This window comes from Lutjanus erythropterus, chromosome 13 (genome assembly GCF_056507025.1).
Source record: "Lutjanus erythropterus isolate fLutEry1 chromosome 13, fLutEry1.hap2, whole genome shotgun sequence".
NCBI lineage: Eukaryota > Metazoa > Chordata > Actinopteri > Lutjaniformes > Lutjanidae > Lutjanus > Lutjanus erythropterus.
Genome location: NC_139329.1, coordinates 5,196,864 through 5,212,153, shown reverse-complemented (window position 1 = coordinate 5,212,153; position 15,290 = coordinate 5,196,864). Strand labels below are relative to the sequence as shown.

Below are 15,290 nucleotides of genomic sequence, written 5' to 3'. Positions count from 1 at the left end.
TGATTTAGACATGCACAAGCACACATAATCTCACACAGAAGCTCAATCATCGCTGATATCTTCTCCTCATGTACACGCTGCCACTTATATTCACAGATTTTACATGCACACAAATACAGTAAAAAGCTGTTGTGTACAAAAACACACTTGCGCAAACACACACGCACGCACGCAGAAAGAGCTGTTTTCTTCTGTGTTCAATCAGACTTAGTATGGCTCTAATCCTAATCTCTAGGAAAGGAAAGTCTCCTCAGGGCTGTGGAAACTGGAGGCAAGAGCAGTATTTCTCTGTTACACACTCCAACACAAGGAGACAGCCTGTGACTGCTGATGGGCTGTTTGTGAAAGACTTATTTCAACTGAATTACGCTATTATTCATATTTTATGTTTGATATCATTCAGTTTTGTATGGAGCGTAGTACTCATGTCCCTGTGGATTCATGGAGAAGACAAACATTTCATGAATCAGAGCACAGACAAGCATCTTCACAGCTTAAGATGTTGATACAGACAATACCAGTGAGGATACATTTCTGTTTTTTCAATTTCCACCTGTTTTATACTTCAGTTTATTTTTTATATGTCATTCTCACAATAGATCTCAGGGCTTTATCATTTTATGCAGTGAAATGAGGCCATGTGACACTGCCAAAATATTAGATTGTGATGTGTTTCTTAATTCCCAAAGCCTGGTGGTATCTGTTGATATTTGAAATTTCTGTTGAAATTACATTAATATTAAGTTCTACTTAAACACACAGTAAGTTATACTACTTTTTATAATATTTTATATTTGGTGTAGTGTATCCTTGTACACTCATACTCACACCCACTTCATTAGGTACACCTTACTAATACTTGGTTGGACCTCTTTTTGCCTTTAGAACTGCCTTAATTCTTCGTGGCATAGATTCAACATTGTGCTGGAAACATTCCTCAGAGATTTTGGTCTCATTGTTGTGTTCAAGAAACACAAATTATCCTGATGGAAGTACCCATCAGAAGATGGGTACACTGTGATCTTTAGATTATTTATTTATTTATTTTTTTTATGTAAAGCTGCATTATGAAACTGGAGGTGTGGGGTTTAAAAGATCTCAACATTAAGTGGGCAGGGAGAGTCTAATGAAAGAAGTTTTGAGATGCATCATAGGAATTGTAGGATGCAGCATTTTTATAGCTTGACAGACAGTGTGCTGGAAAATAAAAGTCAAGATAACTTGACCTGCATTGGTACGTGTGTTTTTTCAATTGATTTTCCTTTCAGAAATGGTTGCGTAAAACTCGTCATAAAAGAAGAAGACATACTTTATTAATCCCTTTAGGGAAACTACATTTTTCACTCTGTTGTAACAGTGGCAACCTGTGCAGCTCTGGTGAACTCCATGCCAAAGAGGGTTAAGGCAGTGCTGGAAAATAATGGTGGCCACACAAAATGTTGACACTTTGGGCCCAATTTGGACATTTTCACCTAGGGGTGTACTCACTTTTGTTGCAGACGGTTTAGACATTAATTGCTGTGTGTTGAGTTATTTTGATGGGACAGTAAATTTACACTGTTATACAAGCTGTACACTGACTACTTTACATTGTATCAAAGTGTCATTTCTTCAGTGTTGTCCCATGAAAAGATATAATTAAATATTTGCAGAAATGTGAGGGGTGTACTCACTTTTGTGAGATACTGTAAATATAGTCAGGTGCCCCAAGCAGGGGTTTGGGTCCTTGCTCAAGGGCAGTGCCCAGGAGGTGAACCTGCACCTCTCCAGCCATCAGTCCACACTCCATACTTTAGTCCAGGCAGGACTTGAACTGGCAGCCCTTTGGTGTCCATGCTTAGTTCTTACGGACTGAGCTACTGCTGCCCCAAGAGCAAATATCGGCCAAAAACAGTAAAAGTCTGGCAGTGGACAACAGTTCCTGGTTATCTCTGTGTATACCTCAGAGAGAAACAGAGAATAACTCCAGAAAATGTTCACACATAGTTATCCATCCAGCCTCCCCTCCATCCATCTTTCTGGCTGTTTAACTGCAAATGAGTCTGAGAGGTCCTGGCGTGAGAATTGGCTGATACTCAACGAGGCACAGCTGAGAAAACTCCAATGTGAATGTCAGTATGTCAATTATTTGACAGTAATTTGGCAGTTGTGGAATCCCTCTAATTTATTCCAGCCACAGACGTTTTCTGCCACATTGCTGCTCTGAAATGTACAGTAATGAGATGCTGCTCTGTCGCCCCCTATTCATTCTAAGTCTGTGCACTTGCTTGTTGGAGCTGAGTGTTTGTCATTTTGTGTTAAGTCTACTTGTGTGTTAGCAATTACTAATAGCTTGGGGCGAGGAATAAGTTGGAAACAGAATGGTGTCATCTCCCACTGTCATCAAATTTGCAGCCATCAGACTAAAAATGTCTGTCACCGGAGAGGGCACTGGAGGAAAAATGCCTTAATAGTTTTTTGGATGATTTTTGCCATCAAGTTGTCAGTTTGGGCATACATATTTTCAGGTTCATATTAAGACAAAATGATACCGGGGCTGAAAAATGAATATCACTGATAACACGCAACAAGAACAGACTTTCCTCCTTAGCAGTGTGCACATCCATGCATGGATTGAGGAGGTTAGGAACAAAGAACATGTTTGCCAATATAAATTTATTTTGTGTTTCATTTGTTAATTCATATTGTCCAAGTACAGAGCTATATAGCCACTGACATTTTAAATGGATGGAGATTTTGTAAACAGCCATTATACAATAGAGCCACAATTTTGCTTGACTTGAAATTGGCTTAAGTTACCTAATATCCTCCCTAATAGAGGTATGCCAAGTTATTTTCAGCATGCTAGCTGCCTGTGGACATCTATAAGAAAATCCTAATGCAATTTCTCATCACTGACTACTAAGGTAAAGGAAAACAACAGTGTAATTTTCAGACCAAATAGCAGGCGTCCTTTCTGAATTCAGGCCTGGGAGTGCTGTTCTGAACTGAAAGCCTTCTAGCTGTGTAGTTGATGTTGAGTATGGATGTTACATAGCAAACACAAGCCGAACAGATGGAAGTTCATACTGTAAGTACATGTGATACTGAGCTCCTTTGGCAAAAGGATGGAGGACAGTTCCATGTCTAAGCAGCTAGTGCTAAAACATTGGAATTCAAGTTTTTATTGGTTTTTGAAAAGGCTAGGTACATGGCATACATATATTATTGTATTCTGCGTGCAGGAACACAAGGCACATTGTTTATATTATGATATAGACTCCAGTAGATAAAGAAAAATGAACAAAGAAACGAATAAAGTCTAGAGGGAAAGAAAAAAACAACAGAGAGGAAACATGTCACACATACATCACTCTACAGGATCATAAAGTCACAGAGCTAGTTCATATTTATTTAGACCTACCTTCCATTGTGAGCGTACATTCAGAAGATGCTATTTCCACCATTGCGTGCATTCTTTGCACTGAAACATTTTCAAAGAAGCAAGCAGCAACAAAGTACTATTTAGCAGATTCTGAACTGTGATAAATTGTCTTCCCACTCAGTGTTTCAATTTCTGCTCTAATCCACAAACTTTTTTCATTTTTTATTGCAACGAACAAATGCTTTCAGCATCAATTTATGTATATATTTCTTTGATAATCAATTAATCAGTTGCTCTGTAAAACAGCTAAATCTATTACAATATATAAAAAATGCCTATTACAATATCCTAGGGCACAAGATGGAATCATTTAAAGCCTTGTTTTATTGACTAACAGTCCTAAAATGAAATTTTACTAGATTGTGAAACCTAGAAAACCAGCAAATTTGCACATTAGAGAACCCAGTACCAAATATTTGGCATTTTCTTTTGATGAAATGAGTAACTGATTATCAAAGTAGTTGCCAGCTAATTTCTTTTGATTAACAAATTCATCAATCAATTAATCGTTGCAGCTGTATTTGACTTTTCTATTTCTACTGTAGATGCTTTTCTATTTGTCATTATTACTGCTTGTTTTGCTATAGAGGTTTATGAAGTGACAATTTGGAAATGATTTGTTCACTTGCCACCCTGAACCAAGAGTAGTACGCTATACAGGGCTTTTTTCACACATATGTTGTTGCAGGATTAACACACATGCTCACACAGATACAAAACACACAATAGCACCCTAATTCTGTCACCCTGCATCTCTGTGTCCGTCACTCCTGCTGCTCCTGCTGCGCTTTATGCTCCATCCTGTGTCTCTGTCTCCTCTAATTCCATTCTTCACGTCATTTGCCCAATTTTCTCTCTTATACTCACACATCCACCACCTTTGCTCTCTCTTCCCGCTTCTCCAGTGTCTTTTTCCTGGGTCGTTGTCCCTATTGAACCAGAACATTGTTGTTTTATAACAGTCCAGACAAAGAGAGAAAAAGAAGGAGATGGTTTAGGCTATCTTTAAGCTGAAAGGAGGGAGGTGGAGTTTCTGGGTCGGGTTCTTGTCAGCCGTTATCCACTGCCTGAGGAAAAGCTTGTCATTCTTAATCTCATATTATGTTAGGCTGTGTGTCTCTGCATGTGTTTGTGTGCCTTATCTGTTTGTGCCTTTGTGCTTTGGGTACATGTGTTCAAAGCATCTGTGTATTCATAGTTGTATATACTGTATGTTATCGCAGTGTCACCCTGTGGTCATCCGAGTTAAAAATATGCCTCTGCAGGGTATCAGGGCTGTTCTGTCTTTTTTAGACACAGCTGCTCTACAGTATTTATTTTATTTGTCCTCAGATGAAGACCTTGTATGTCCAAGAAAGAAGAAAAACAGATGAATTCCTTGGCTTGGTGACCTTGACGCCTTGAAGTTACAATATTTTTAATGTATTTCATGGATTAGGAAAGTTGCTTAGTAGACAAAAGATCATATGCATTTTTTTTTAATTAAGTCAAATCTCAAAATTGCAATCACAAGGTTTGACAGATACAGAGGCTGTAATAACATCAAGGCACAATATTTTGTAACACAAAAAAGCAAGGACAGACATTGTGGAGGTGAAAAATGAATCACTCTATCAACTAAATCATATCAATTGGCATGTGAATGGTGCATTTTTCTTAAAATTAGACTGTCGATGCTTTCTTAGGCCAAGATAATGAGATACTGCAGCTTGGACACTGTTTTAAAAATTTTAAATTACCAGCAGCTCCTGTTTCTCTCTTTTTCTATAGACCTTCACTTCACATTGTGTAATGCTGCTACAATATTATGTGTGTGAACCTTTTGTTGTGTTTACACTGAACACTTAACATTTTAGTTTTCAGTGATTTATCAAGGCATTCTTTTTGCAAATGTAAACGTAGATCATGTAGAGATACATGATGTCCCTTTAAAAGTTAACTAAAGTATAGAGTTTATTTGGCAAAAAGGGCAGGTCTGCAGTTTCTTGGAAAGAGGGGATAGTACAGTCTTCTGTAGCATCACTTTGAGAATCCGGACATAGAAACAGTTAGTTGTACTTACTGCTCTTTTTAAAGGAAAATTGAAGGGTTGCCAGTTCAAGTTCCACATGGACCAAAGTACAGAGTGTGGACTGGTAGCTGGAGAAGTGCCCGTTCACCTCCTGGGCGCTGCTGAGGTGCCCTTGAGCAAGGCACCGAACCTGCTGGGGGCGCCTGACTATATGTATGTGTGCAGCCCCTTTGCTCTGACACCTCTCTCAGATGCATATCTGTATGTCCTTTTTCTGCATGTGTGTGCCTGAGTATGTATGTACAAAAAATTACAACATTGTGAAAAGAATGTAATTTCCCCTCTGGGATTAATAAAGTATGCCTTCTTCTTCTTCTTCTTCTTCTTCTTCTTCTTCTTCTTCTTCTTCTTCTTCTTCTTCTAAAAGATAAACTTAAAGCATTAGTGGTTTCAGTTAAAATCATGGAGGAATTAATGAGAGCAGCATGTATCTCATTAAAAGCTAACATTAAATTCCTCATGTAGGTGATCTACAGTAAAGTTGAACTGAATAACATATCATAACTTACAGCTTGTGTACTTCCCAGGTGAATCCAGAGTAAACTGTGGCACAGAAGGAAAACAATAAAACTGGGCTCCTCTTCCCATTTTTATGTTTACAGAGATTCAACCATTCCTGTTTTTAAAGTTTGCTGCCACTGCCTCTACTCACCTGTTATTCCATTATTGTAGGTGATTCTGCTTTGTTATACTTAGTGGAGAGGGAAATAAAGGAAAGATATCATAACCCACAACAGTTACAGTATCTTGGGCCCAATAAAATCATCATTGTTGTAAAAACACTTCACCTCCAGGCATAACAGGTTTCTAAACTGACCTCTAATCTGTTACTTCTCTGTTTCTCCATAGGTTGGTATAGACTTCACAGCATCTAATGGGAACCCTCGAGAGCCGTCCTCCCTCCACTACATTAACCCACTGGGCAGCAACGAATATCTCGCTGCCATTTTAGCTGTGGGGCAAATTATACAGGACTATGATACGTGAGTATCTAATGCAGCATCGTGGCTGTTGGCCATGTTAAATGGCCAAATGTTATAATCTGCATTCTAAATATAATATTAAGAGATGAGTGAGGTTGGTGATGTTGGAATGTTTTGTTTTTCTAAGGGTGATCACATTAACTGATAGCATGAGATAGACCTGGAACCTCATGAGAAAGACAGTGCTTGGTCTCAAAGAGTGTCTCTACAAACACCAAAGTGACTATTCAAATATTTCAGCCCTGGAATAGAAAGTTAACAGTAACAAAGAAATGGTTTCCCTTCTTTTCATTTCCATGTATGTTGTTCCATGCGACCGTGAGCTTAAAACTGGTTTGTCAGTTCCACAATATCCATCTTAATCCCATCATCTACCCAAGAACCACTGAGCAGAGCTTTAACATGGGTATCAGTGGTGCACGCAAATATCTGTTTTGTCAAAAAGGAGATTATCTGAGTGTAGACCTAGGTTTGTCACTGAAAACGTACTGTAGATTTATACAGGATTTTAGGCATTTTATTTTACATCACAACATCCAAGATAATTTAAGATGGATTTTGTCTGAATAATTGTTTAGGTCATGAAAGTCACTAAATCAGAAACACAATGTGTATAAATTTTTGCCCCACTGAACACAGGGAGAAATGAGAAGCCATTTTACAACATTGCTTAATTTTTCCACCAGCTCTCTGCTTGTTTCTCTGTAAATGTCCTTGAATGTGTTTCTCTGTGAATCAGGTAACCGGATTTCAACTGCTGTCTAAATCCAGCTTTTTGAATTTGGATGAAAAAAAAAAAGGTTAAACTAACGTTCCAATCTGTTGTCATGGTTTCCTCCTCAGCGACAAAATGTTTCCTGCTCTGGGATTTGGAGCCCAACTCCCACCAGACTGGAAGGTATGCGTGTTTGTTGGTGGTGTTGTTGTTGTTGTTATTGTTGTGTGTTTGTGTTTGTGTTTGTGTGTCCTAGACACAGATATGTGAGATCTATGTATATGTGTGTGACAAAGAGAGAGAGAGAGAGAGAGAGAGAGAGAGAGAGAGAGAGAGAAGGGGGGTGGGGGTGTTGTCATATGCAAACTTAGAGTGAAAGCAAACCTACATTACATATACATACTTTATACACACTAACACACATGCACACGCAGACACACAAACACACATGCACACACACAGATAAAACTGTAAGCATTATACATGCATATTCACATGATTACGCAACTGTCAACCCATCTGTGTTGCCATGGCACTGAGCTGATGAAAAGGACAAAGGAGAGAGCAGTGAACAGAGAGAGAAAGAGAGGGTGGGAGGGAGAAAGTGTGGGAGAAATGGACAATATTTCTCAAAAATATTTTACAGTGTAGTGAAGTATCATGAATCACATATCACATTTATTCTCTGCATTCTTGTCTCCTCAGGTGTCACATGAATTTGCTATCAACTTTAACCCCACCAACCCCTTCTGTTCAGGTGAGTTCATCATTGATGTGATTCATGTAGAACATTTTGTTTTTTATTTGGAACATTACAAGCAACCAGGTGACTTTACAAAAATATAATAGATATAGAAATCTACATTTTTGGAGAAACTCACAAAAGCTGAAATTCTAAATAATTTACATTTGATGTTGCCTATTCAAAGGTCAGAGCCTGCTTGTCTCAGTTGAACTTGTGGCTATTCAGAAGGTTAATGTTTTGGCATAAAGCTGATTGGATTGCCCCTAGTAACTGAATTTAAATCCAACAAGTAGAGGTGGAAGTTATAAAGAGTATAGAGAGTACAGTAAAATATGAAGGGATGGTTTCTCTTGTTGTTGTATTTGTATAGTTTTGTACAAAGAATATTCCTTTGAATAAAATATTATTGAAAAAAGAAAGTACACCAGTATAAATTTGGCCTTTTTGTATGAATTTTGATACTGTGGTAGAGCCGCCACTTTGCTTGACCAAAAAGTATGATAATAACTTACAACTAAACGTTAAAAACACAGATACTTGCTGAATTGATGGTTAATGTTTGTTTTTTTATGATCGATTGATTAGTCTGAGTACTGTCCTTCTTTAAAAAGGTCAAGGTTCTGAATCTGAGTGATTGATGCTGCTTAGGCCCTATGTGATGGTGGTTTGGATGTACCTTAGTTGTGAACAGGGGGGACAGCTGAGGGCGCTATTTTGGACCTTAGAAAACTGTTCATTTTTCAGTATTTTCTGACAAGTAGTGGACGGATCAGCTGATTAGGGTTCAGGAAGATGATCAATAGGATTATTGGACAATCTTTGGTCTTAGATTGTAGCCCTTTGTATCTATTTATTTTTTTTATATATATTTCTTCTTTTTGGGTTAATGAAGCAAGTTGACAGCATACACTGAATGTAAATGGCTGTATTTCATACTGTTAAAATGTTAATAAAAATATTGTGGGGGGAAAAAAGCACAGATATTAAAGCTAAGCAAAGTCAAACAGACTGCCAGAACTGGAAAAAAGGCCAGTGTGACTGCCATTATATGATTCAGGTTTAACAATCAGACAAGCACAAAACATGCAACCTGCAAATCTTGTCAAGACACTGGTTATAATGTATGGTTATGGTAATACATGATATATTACCACCTCTTACAGATGAGAAAAAGTTTTGTATTTTTTCTATTTATTATTCCAGTTTTGCTCATTAAATGTTCTTAAAATACCTTTGCAACGTGTGAAATATGCCAGTAATACAGTTAAGATTGCAAAAATAGCTGCCATGCAGTTGTCATACCAGTACTTTACCCTACAGTACACCATTACGTACATTACCATCACATGAATACAATTAAGCTCATTGAACCCACATGAGTATCAGCTTTCCAGTCATACACAATTATGCAATTCCAAAACTGCTGAGGGACCCCAGTATGCAGAAATATCCAAATACACTAGTATGACCATTATTAAGCTGGCATGACATGGTTGGTACCAATGGATTCCTTATGTCATTTAGTTTCATAGGAGACCAGTATTTTCACTCTAGCTTTAAAACTGAGACTTCAACAACCTACAGAAGATGGACAGATGCAAGTATGTCACACACTCACACACACAACCAAGATAAAAAAAAACAAAACTATGTAATGATCACTTAAACTACAAGTGCAATATCTTTTTATTGGCCAATATATATGCATATGCAGAGAAGACAATATTGTACAATGTATCCATCTTCATAGAAACTAATGTGAGTCTGTGACGTTGTATGTGATACTGATACAAATAAACTTGACTTTACTTAACAATTAACAAGAAACAGCTTTATCTGCCTGCTCTTGATGCGTCACTAATGTGCTGACTTGTTTTCTGCTTCAAATTGCATTCCACATATAGCATCAGCTGAAAACACTGTTTCTTATCTATTCTTACTGGTTATAATCTTCTTTGTGGCCTGTGCCCACAAAGCTAGCAAGCTACAATATTGTCTCCAGTGATACTGTCTGGCATATATTGAGGTAGGACTTCACTACAGTTGCAACAGCAAAAAGGTTGCTACCACTGCTTGAAAGATCAAATAAAAGGACATTGGAATAAAGTTCAATGTTCTCTGTAATTATCTGGGTATAATGCTGCATGCCATTGTGATTGCAGGGAAATTAATTGAAAACTACAGGGGAAAAAACTTAAATATCACTGCAATAGAAACTAGAGTATTCTTCAATTTAACAAGAATACAGGGCACCAAGTAAAAAAATAGATGCCATCTCCAGATCATGTGACAGCAGCAGGTGCTGCACTCCTCTTTGAGTGTCTTGCTGAGTCTGAGTAAATAACACTTTCACACTTCACCTACACTTTTACTTAGGGCGTTTGTCTAAATTGGCAGTGTGAACACCAGTGCACGCTATGACACCAAACAGTTGCTCCTGACAATTTAGACCAGTGAATGATCCAGATAAGAGCATTCACATTCATTTTGATTGTGTATAACTCTAAAGAGGTTAAATGCTTGGGACTCCCTACCAGTTAGTCACAGCTGAGGAAGCTTTTCAGATGAGAAGGAACATGTCTTCAAGAATCTACAGCAAGTCACAATTTCTTTGATTGAGCACTTCAAGATAGCATATGATCTGGAAAACTTAGAATCTATAAAAACATTTTTATAGATAACATTTCATTGCCCCACATTTTTGCCATTGAAAAATAAACAGTTTGAGGTTTCCAGCTGTATAGGTTAATAATGTCAGGCTAATATCAACCTAGCTTGGCATGCTGCATTCTAACAATGCACATCTTATAAAACTATTTACAAATAGTTTTTTTTTTAGCTACATTAGCAGCATGGTTCTTGCTCTGGTCAGTGCCAGGCAGTTAGTCAGTTTGTCATTCTGCTTCTTTGGTCCAGACAGAAATGTGAATAATTATAACTTTGATGATCTCCTGACCCTTTCTCTAGCACCACCAGGAGTTTGGCTTGTTTTTTTTTTTGTGAAATGTGACAACTGTTGGATGAATTCCTATGAAATTTGGCAACCACATTCGCGCTCCATCAGGATGACTTGTGACTAAAATTTGTGATCCCCTGAGTTTCCTCTGGCACCAATATTTCAATTTGTCCAATGCTTTGGTTTATGACCAAGTATTTGCAAAACTAATGACATTTCCAGCTGCCTCAACTGTAGACCTATTTTTTGGTTAGTGCTGATTAGCAAATTTTAGAATACTAACATGCTAAACTAATGTGGCAAACATGGTTAACATGAACATCATACTTAGTAAATATTATCATGTTACGGCATAGTAGAGCATCATATTTGTTAGGATGGCTGTAGATTCTTAGTCTTCTTTAAACATGAGTATAAGTCAGTATGTTACTCAGAATAAATACATGCTGTAACTAATGTTTCCTCGTCACCTAGTTCAATTTAAACAGATTTGTAAATTTCAATATCTTGCACCTTGTTTTGATGAAACCCAAAGTTAGAAGTTCTTTTTGTTATGGTGCATTTGGATCTATGAACGCACCATTAGCATTTGAAATGTGTACGATGCAAATGTGTTTATTGACTAATGCAAATGACTTGAGTGCCACCTGCTGAGAACACAACTGTGAGACTCAGAAAGCAATTGTGTAACACATGTTTTAGCCTGACAGAGGCAGGAGGTTATGCTAAATAAGAACATTTATACTCAGCCCTCTGCTGAAAAAGACCTGTGTCAAAACATTAAGTTCTGTGTGCTGCTTCAAAATAGACTCCAAAACACCCGTGTTTTTAAGGTTAGGAGATGAACTACTTCTTGAAAAGGCCACCACGCCCTTTAGTGTACTCTAAAAAGAAAAAAAGAGTTGTGGGGCACAAACCACTGCTATGACTGCTTTAAAAACCTTTTTACATTAAAAGGCAGCCATCCTAACAAGGTGTTACATTTGAGGCTGTTTGTTCTCCTCTATTGTACAGTATTTTGAAATATCTATTATTTTTCTAACATTTTTTACTCTGAAGGTGTGTATTTTTATCAAATTGAGGTGTGAATGAGGAAAACATATATTATGTCAAGAAATAAACATGAAAAATAAACAACTGTGTTTTAGTTGCAATGTTGATTTCCAAGTTCCCTTAAAGACAATAACTGATGAGAAACAATATGTTTTATCAGCTTCTGGCCCTTAGAAAATGGCATGCACAAACACCATCCTCCTCTCTTCAGCCCTCAGCAATTTTAACCTTTAAATTTAAGATGTGTTGGAATTTAAATACTTTCTCTTTGTCTTTCTTTGTGTGTAGGTGTGGAGGGTATTGCCCAGGCTTACTCCGCCTGTCTCCCTCACATTCGTTTCTACGGCCCGACAAACTTTGCTCCAATCATAAACCATGTAGCACGTTTTGCCGCCCAGGCACTTCAACAAGAGAAAGCAGCGGTAGGTGAAATCAACTTACCTTTTTATCTGCCTCTCCCTGTTGTAGGTATTTCTCAGTTGGACCTGTATAATGCAGACAAGAAAGGGGAGACCCGATGGATAAAACAGTACGTAAAACATTTGCAAATACACCGGAAGTATCCCAGTTTAGCTGTGTATTGTCACACACTGCTGCTGACCCTAACCATGACCACTACAAATCGATGCATAAATACCGCCAGCCATTTATCATAATCTGTCAGAACAGCCTCTTCTGTTGGCACACCAGACCGATGAATGAATGGTTTACATGCTCATTTTTCAGACGTATACTAAAAATGCATGTACCCTCTGTGATGCTACTGATGGCTGTCTTAAGGGAATTAGAGAATAATTGGAGGAATGGCCACAAAATTAGGCTTACAAAATAGGCTTCATCATCTGGGGATATTTGATATTGGCATATTTTGTGCCAGTCCCCCTAATATATATGCAGGTCATGACCGAAAAAGGAGCCTCTGAGGAAAATGGTGATCTGCTTGTTAGATATTTAGGTTTGTTATGCTCAAATGGAAAATTTGGCATGTGGGAAAACAGTCAAAGGTCAGTTGGGATTTATGCTCATGGGAATTTATTTGGCTCTATATTTTATATGGGTTTGGACTTTTTCCACTTTTTCATACAGGATGGTAGAAGTGTTTTTTTCTTTGTTTTTACCTGCTGCTTTTTTGATTTGCTGTTATAAATATATTTTATCTTGCTTTAATGCCTATGAGGCCTTTGTGCTTAATTCCTACCTGCCAAACCTACTTTCTTTGGGATTAAAATGAAATTGAAGAGAAAGTTCCTGTGGACTAGATGGTGTAGACTGAACTATTGGACTAATCTGCCAACCAAGAAATCAGCCATGGCAGTTGCTGTTATGTTCTTGGGTACCTTTATGCTGCATTTACTCATAAAGGGGTAAAGTGACAGTTAAGGTTTTTTGAACCGAGGTCAGTGGATTACTTACAGTGGATGGCGTTTGGCACATACCCAGTTTGGTATACAAAGCTAAGTAATGTACTGCTGTGCACAGGATCAGCTGCAAAAAGTATTTTAGCCACCAAAAGTGGCAGTTTAAGTGTATATATTTTGAATATTTTCACCGCTTTACTTTGACATTGGGCATCTGTTATATAAGCTGTTATATTGTGCTCTCCAACGCCACCAGACTCCTTTGACAAAACAGTAATTTTACCTTGCAAGAAGACACAGAAGTTGTGGGGCACTCTGATAACTCACTTGCCTTTTCCCCTACTTTCAGTCTGTACTATCAAATTAAAGCCCCCCCAAAGCCCCCAAAATAATTTAAAAAAAACACAGGAGTAGGTTGTCTTACATGGATAGGGTCAGTGAATCCAAACTAAACCTTTAAAAGACTGAATACAAGAAAAGACATCCACAACTGTGGATCTGTGGAAAAGTAGTTTGATGCCTCAGATTCTTTTTTCACATTTTGTTACAGTATCTCAAACTCTTCTGTTTATTTTTAAAGTTGCATTGTAATTCCTGCTCTTGTTGCTCAAAGACTACTGCTCGTCTCCTTGGCAATGATCTGACAACTGACACATTGTATAATGCTCTCCTTCATTTCATCTCTTTGCAAGAGTCTGTACCTTTCTCAGTGCTCTCTCTCTCTCATCATCTGATACATCACTTGCTTTGTTCTCTGATTTACCTTTAGCCGGCATGGTGCCAAATCAGCATCAGGAGATTCCCATTGTCTACTAGTACTGGACCATTCCCTTTAAGTCTGTCCAGTAATAATTTCCTTGGTTTCTTGATTCCTGTTCTCTGTGGCAGTTTGCTTTCTGTCAGTATATTCATACTTTTTCCTCTGAGGACACTGGGACACCACCCTCTCTTCCTCTCTGCCTCCTGTCACTGCTTCTGTAATCCTTAACCGTTTAGTGCACATTCCCAGCCACAAAAATGTTTGATTATATTGGTTCTCATAATCATTCTATAGAGCAAATTCCAATGAGATAACACAAACATACCACTAAATAATATGAGTAACTCATCAGTAGTAGTAGTAGAAGAGCAGTCAGAAGTGAGGGCCTGTCAGGGGAGTTTATACTCACAATCTCTCTACTCTGTTTAGCAGCTTGATGGCTGTCGGGACAAACAAGTGTGTGCATCTGTTGGCTCGGAGCCCTGGCATGTTGACCAGAGTGTCAGGGAGGAGGGTGACAGACTGGAGTGACAACTTCTGCCCTCTCTTCCTCCATCTCACACCTCTTTTCAGTTGAGACACTGACCAGGCATTTCACACATTTTTGGCCTTAACAGCATAATAGGGAAGCATCCTCCATCTCATTTTCTCCTTTTCTGTGTCACTTTATCTTTAGTTTTCTTCCTCTCCACTCACATTTTTTGACTCTTGTATGGTAGTGGTAAGGCTCGAGGGATGGCACTCTTGGTCAGTCAGTCCATCACTTTTGGTTATCCCAACAACTACTGGATGAATTTCCAGAAAATTTGAGACAGAGAATGATCTTAACGATTATTATGATCCTCCGAGATTTCCACTAGCACTACCGCACTGGTTCACATTTGTGGTTGTTAGGGAAACATTTCAACAACTACTAGATGAATTGCCGTACAGTTTGACACACACATTAATGTTCCCCTCAGGATAAATTGTTATCACTTTGACTTTTCCTCTAGTGCCATAATTTCAGCGTGCTGTATTTCCATGTGGTGAACCACTGGATTTTGTGTGTGAGGCATTAACACATAAAATCCAAATTAAGAAAAAGCCTAAGGCTCAGTCTCACACCCAAGACAGATTTATTTTTTGGTAGCTTTTCTTGGTAGGAAGTGATACAGTATTCCTTTAGCTGTGGTACATAATATAGGAACTGTTAATAGGAATTAACAATAGCAGTGTTGACAAA

At 38.1% G+C, this 15,290-nt stretch overlaps 1 protein-coding gene across 1 annotated transcript in view; it reads left to right on the top strand.

Annotated features, from left to right (window-relative positions):
• cpne2 (copine II) overlaps nucleotides 1-15,290 on the top strand; it is a 57,466-nt gene that overhangs the window by 26,472 nt on the left and 15,704 nt on the right. The window contains exons 11-14 of the mRNA XM_084733788.1: nucleotides 6,345-6,478; nucleotides 7,322-7,376; nucleotides 7,899-7,950; nucleotides 12,236-12,369. Coding sequence (XP_084589914.1) covers nucleotides 6,345-6,478; nucleotides 7,322-7,376; nucleotides 7,899-7,950; nucleotides 12,236-12,369 — 375 coding nt within the window. The remainder of the gene's footprint in view (nucleotides 1-6,344; nucleotides 6,479-7,321; nucleotides 7,377-7,898; nucleotides 7,951-12,235; nucleotides 12,370-15,290) is intronic.